Genomic DNA, 6000 nt, shown 5'->3' with positions numbered 1-6000 from the left:
GAGAGACTGAACTGAACTGAGTCGCTAAGTGGTGTCTCACTCGTTGCGACCCCATGGACTGCATAGTCCGCCAGGCTTCTCTACCCATGGGATTTCCCAGGCAAGAAAACTGGAGCAGGTTACCATATCCTTATCCAGGGGAATCTTCCCTACCCAGGGATGCGAACCCGCGTCTCCTACTTGGCAGGCGAATTCTTCACCACTAAGCCACCTGGGAAGCCCGAGGGTGTCTACTAGGTGAAAACAAACGGGACCCGGCAGGACTAGGGTACGGTGGCTCGATTGGCCCTTTCACAGCCGGAAGAGGCGCCCGAGAGGCGTGGCTGAGGCGCTCTTGGGGGATGGATACGGTGGCCGGCGGGTCGGGCAAACGTGAAATCTCGCGCGATCGCGCCGGAGCCGTCCGGGACGGGGCGGTCCTGGCGGCGGGGGCGGGGACCCGGAGCGGGAAGATGGCGGCGGCGCAGGAGGCGGACGGGGCTGGCAGCGCCGTAGTGGCGGCCGGGGGAGGCAGCTCCGGTCAGGTACGGAGGCCGAGAGGGGCCTGAGGGGTTCTTCCCCACCAGGGGGGCCTTCCGCGGGGCGTGTCTTGCCTCTTCTCACATAATCCTGTGCTCTGAGGGGTCCTTGCCCAGAGGGACCTTGAATAGCCGGCCCAGGCGGGGCCGGGCAGCCTTGGGAGGCCGGACAGTGCGGGGAGCGGGGCCCTGTTGCGCGCCGGGTCCCCTGCATACTCGCGCCGGGCGGCCACCAGGCTCGCTGCTCGAGCCGACGAGACAGGGGCGCGGAGGGGCGCAGACTTGTACCCAGGCTCCCTGGGTTCTCGACTCCGCGGTTGCAGGCTCCCGGACCGTTCCTAGAGTGGGCTGGGGTTCACGGCGTGCTCTAGGGGTGGGCAGTGATTGATTATTTTGGAGTTTTCTAACTCTGGGGAAGTCAGGTGATCATCGTGGTGAAAGGCACGCGCTGTGGAGACTGACAGACCCATTTTACAGACGGGAATCCAAGGAACAGACTAAGGCGCTTAGAGAAGGTCACCTAGGTTAGATTTGGGATCTGTTCCCTGTAGAAGTTACCCGCCGTTGCTGAAGCAGGGTGGTCGAGACTGAGATGGGAGTACTTTCAGCGTACATGAGTCCTGTCGGGAAATTAATCCCGGCAGTGACTTTTGACCCATTGCCGCTTCAGCTGAACAAGCTGTAGAACATACTAGTTGAGGCAGCCACCCTTGAGGTGTTTAGGGAGTCGATGGAGTGACAGCAGAGGTTCCGTCGACCCACCCACTGAGATGTCACTGACACGTGGGAGGCAGTAGAGGGGAGAGGAGCGCAGGTTGCGAGAAGAGAACAGATCTGAAGCTGACTCTGGGTGTGACCTTGGGCAAGTTCCTTTACCCCCTTCATTTCTCTAGTGGTAAATGGAGGGATTGGGCAGGAGGGCTAGCCCTGTGAGAGCCCTGTTCTCTCTTCTCCTAGCCACGAGAGTGGCTCTAACCATTTCTGTTCATCAAGGGAGTGAGAGAGAAGACAGGAGTATAAAGAAGTATGATCCTGGAGTGACAAGGGTGGTGACGAAAAAATCCATGTCAGGGACTGAGGGAGCCCAGTTCAGTTCAGTTCAGTCGCTCAGTCGTGTCCGACTCATTGCGACCCCATGAATCGCGGCACCCAGGCATCCCTGTCCATCAGCAACGCCCGGAGTTCACTCAAACTCACGTCCATCGAGTCGGTGATGCCATCCAGCCATCTCATCCTCTGCCGTCCCCTTCTCCTCCTGCCCCCCATCCCTCCCAGCATCAGTCTTTTCCAGTGAGTCAACTCTTCGCATGAGGTGTCCAAAGGACTGGAGTTTCAGTTTTAGCATCATTCCTTCCAAAGAACATGTATTGTTGAGGACTGGGAGGTGGGGTGGAGTTAGGGACAGGGACAGTGAATAAGAGAAATAAGAGAGTATATACAAATAAGAACACATATAAGAAAAACATACAGCGGCTCAGGTGGCTGATCTGCTTTAGGATGGAGGAGGGGCAAATAATACCACCTGGGGAGGACGCTAGGGTGAGGTTTGTATGACAGAGCCAACCTTCCTGGTCTGGATCTTTTCAGCATCTTCAACCAGGGCCTGGCCCCAAGGGTAGTCCTAGGAAGTGTTTGTCCCTGTCTTCAGGAGCCTCCCAGTCTCACTGAAAGAAGGCCTTTCCTTCTCTTGAGGTTCTGTTGATTGTTGCCTGGGGCAGTGTTCTGAGAGACCAGGGCTCAGTGTGCCCTGATTGCCCTGAGCTCACAGAAACCCGCCCCCACTCCACCCCCTCGCAAGGTCTCTTGTCCGACTTCTATCCAGAATCTTTCAAGATTTATCCCTCTGCTTTCAGGATTAAGTACAAATTCTTTGGCAGACCGAGGCGTTGCGTGATCTGCCTTCCCCCGCTGAGACTCGACTAGGATTTCTCAGCTTATTGACGTTTGGGGTTGGACAGTTCTTCGTGGTAGGCGCTGTCCTGTGTTCTGTGTAATGTTTAGCAGCATCACTGGCCTCTACACGTTGGATGTCAGTAACACACAACGTCCCTCCCCCATTGCGACAACCGAAAACATCTCCAGATGTTGCTAAATGTCCCCTGGATGGAGTGGCAGCGGGGAGGAGGCAAAATTGTCCCTGCCTGAGTCCCTGGACAAGAGGAGCACCAGCCACTGTGAAGCTCTTACTGTGAAACGAGGCACATGCCTCGCTGTCTCTCCTCCTGGCCTTTGCACGTGTTTCTCCCGTCTTTACCTGACTGATCCTTATCAGTCCTGGATATCTCAGGCACTCTCTCCCCGAGGAGCCTCTCTGACCCTCTCAGACTGGGTCAGGGCTCCCACTGTCCCTGGGCTGCCCGGTGCCAGCCCTGCCCACTCTGGGTTGTCACTCTGTCTCCTCCAATGGACTGGTAGCCCCTGGAGGACAGAATGGGAACTGCCTTGGTCAGCGCTGTGTCCCCAGCACCGCCCAGCTCAGGAGTAAGCACGGAGCAGCCGCTCGGCACCTGTGGGATGAATGGATCTTGAGGCAGAGGCCGGGCTGAGGTGGAATTCCCAGTGTGGATCCAGGCAGTCAAAGAGGATGCCCCGAGTTCCTCCCAGCCCCAGCCTGGTCTTAGGGCCCCCGATGCTTCCTGGGGCCCTTCCTGGGTGTTCTGGGGATGGTGTGAGAATGGGCACGCGGGTCTCAGAGCAGGAACTATGTCTTAGTCACTCTGTGCCCTTGGCCTCCGCTGCTGTCTTCACCTGGCTCCTGGGCGGACCCTCAGCGATCTGCCCCAGCCAGCCTGCCTCTCCTTCAGCCAGGGCCTCAGACACCAGCCCACAGCTCTAATAATCATCCCTTCAGCTGATGTGGGTTGAGTCCCCGCTGCTTGTTAGTCCCCATGCTGATACTGGGGATCGGCTGGGAACAGAGGCCCTGCGCTCTTAGAGCCCATGTATTGTTGAGGACTGGGAGGTGGGGTGGAGTTAGGGACAGGGACAGTGAATAAGAGAAATAAGAGAGTATATACAAATAAGAACACATATAAGAAAAACATACAGCGGCTCAGGTGGTGATAAGTGCCATGGCCAGAACGAAAGCTGGGAAGGAACATAGGAAGTGAGGGTTGGGTAAGGGTATTGTAACTTAAATACAGTGGTCTGGGAAGGGCTTTCTGAGGAGGAGACATGTGAACAAAGACCAACCGGAGATGAGGGAAGGAGTCACACAGACCGTGGGGGAAAGCCCTTCAGGTGGAGAGAACAGCCAGTGCAAAGGCCTTGAGGCAGAAGAGGCCTGGGGTGACGAGGGAACGGTGGGGAGGCTGGTCTGTCTGGAAGTGGTGACTGAGGGGAGGCGGATGAGAGCAGACGGTCATGGAGGATCGTGCCAGGCCTCAGAGGGCCACGGTGAGAGCTGTGCCTTTACTGTGAGAGGAGGGGGAGCTGCGAGAGGGCTGCCTTTCTACTAGAGTGTAATTTGGCGCCTGTGGTCAGTGTGGTGTTCAGAAGCTGTCTGCCTTTCTGCAGTTGTGCAGTGCAGACCCCATTGTGGTCTGAGGATGTTCCCAGCCTCTCAGAACGCTCCCTGGTTCCCTTCTGCATGTTCTCTGCCCCAGCAGTGGTCCTTTTTGTGGCTCAGTAGTATTCCAGGGTGCCCATCCAGCACAGGTCACTCATCAAAAGACTCGTTTGTGGGTTGCTTCTGGCTTTATGTATAACACTGCTATGAACATTTGCATATAAACTGTTGTATGGATGCCTGTTGTGAATTCTCTCGGGCAGAGACCTCAGAGTGGGATTGCTGGCTTGGTTGGGAGCATACTTAGCTTTTAAATATCTGCTGGATGTTTCAAAGCAGCAGCTCTGTGTCTCCCCCCAGCAGCGTACGGCTCTTCCAGTTTCTCCACATCCTCACCAGTACTTGTGCTTGTCCCTCTTTTGTATTACAGCCACCCTAGTGATTTGGTTTCCCTTTGCATTGCCCTGGGAGGGTTTCCAGGCCAGCTTGTCCACCACCACGGGTAGGATAACAGACCTGGGAGGCAGCCGGGTGCCGAGGTGCTCAGTGTGTGACTCTTTGCAGCCCGTGGCTCCTCTGTCCGTGGGATTTTCCGGGAAAGAATACTAGAATGGGTTGCCATTTGCTGCTCCAGGGGATCGTCCCAGCCCAGGGATTGAACCCACGTCTCTTGTGTCTCCTGTGGTGGCAGGTGGGCTCTTTACCACTGGTGTCACCTGGGAAGCCAGCCAGACGTGGGTTCAAATCCTGGCCTGACTTCAAGCTTCCTTTTCTTGACCCGGAATCAGCTCAGACCTGCTGGAAACCCTTGCCCCCTTTCCCCAACCCCTACCCTGTGTCGCCAGGAGCAAGGCTAGCCCTGAACTCTGCATGAAGGTTCCTGTGCCTGTTTGACCTCGCCTGCCCCTTGGCCAAGCCTTTGCCCACACCTTTTCTCTCCCTCAGATGCCCTTCACCCAGACGGCAAAGACGGCTCCTCAGGAGGCCTCCTCGACTACCCAGCCACCCCTTTGTCATCACCCCTCTGCTTGTTTCCTCCGGAACACATCCCCGTTTACCATTGTTAATTATCCTGTTTACTTTTCTGCCGCCATGCTTCCCTCTAGACCCCGAGCTCCAGGAGGGCAGGGCCCAGAACTGTGTGGCCAGCACCGACCCCACCACCCAGCACCGTGCCTGGTGTTTGGGAGGTAACTTCTTTTGACATGTGAAAGAAATCTTTTCTGCCCTAAATGTATAGTATTGTCACAGCCTGGCCCCTAGGTCAGAGAGGTGAAGTGTCAGTGAGGGGAAGCGACACGCCCAAGATCTCACAGCCGGGAACTGTGGGACCAGACTGCAGCCTGGGTCTCCTGGACTCCAGAGCCTCCACCTTTGACCCCAGTGCTGGGTGCCGCCCCCACTTCAGGAGGTGAAAGGAGAGCACTCTCACTGGTGAAGGGGACCGGAAATGACAAGTGATGCATTTAACAAACACTGGCCTTGGCTTCGTGGCAGCCTCATCTGGCTGGAGGGGCCTCTGTCTTCCACTCTTGGGGGCATTTGCAGCTGACCGAAGGCAGAGGAGCAGCTTTGGGGTGGGAGGGAGAGAACTGGGGGGACCCAGGAACAGGTAGACTCGAGTGGCTTGGGTGTTCAGGGCGGGCCCTTGAGGCAGCATTTGTTGATTTTCCAGGTGTTTATTGAGCTCCTGCTCTCTGCCAACGCAGGGCGGGGCAGTGCTCCCACCTAAAAGCGATCGTGAGAGTCCTGGTCGTCGTCTTAAAAGCCGGGGGGTGAGGGGACAGCCGTCGGGAGGGAATAGGGCAGGACAGGGGAGCTAGCAGGTGCAAAGACAGGGGCGGGAAGAATTTCCCTCTCTCAGGCCCTTCCACTCTGATGGTATGACACTCTCTGCTTCTGAGTTTCCCTGTCTTTCTTTATTTTTAAAAAAATTTAGTTTTGGCGGTGCTGGGTCTTGGTTGCTACGCGCGG

General features: G+C 56.6%; 1 protein-coding gene across 1 annotated transcript in view; it reads left to right on the top strand.

Annotated features, from left to right (window-relative positions):
- Positions 1 to 430: 430 nt before the first annotated feature.
- The window catches only part of CLPTM1 (CLPTM1 regulator of GABA type A receptor forward trafficking), a 28685-nt gene continuing 23115 nt past the window's right edge, over positions 431 to 6000 (top strand). Inside the window, exon 1 of the mRNA XM_040252552.1 lies at positions 431 to 524. Within this exon, the coding sequence (XP_040108486.1) occupies positions 453 to 524 (72 nt within the window). The 5' untranslated portion in view covers positions 431 to 452. The remainder of the gene's footprint in view (positions 525 to 6000) is intronic.

This window comes from Oryx dammah, unplaced genomic scaffold (assembly GCF_014754425.2).
Source record: "Oryx dammah isolate SB20612 unplaced genomic scaffold, SCBI_Odam_1.1 HiC_scaffold_13, whole genome shotgun sequence".
NCBI lineage: Eukaryota > Metazoa > Chordata > Mammalia > Artiodactyla > Bovidae > Oryx > Oryx dammah.
Note: the sequence above shows the minus strand (reverse complement) of the source record. Positions and strands in the feature narration are given on the sequence as shown.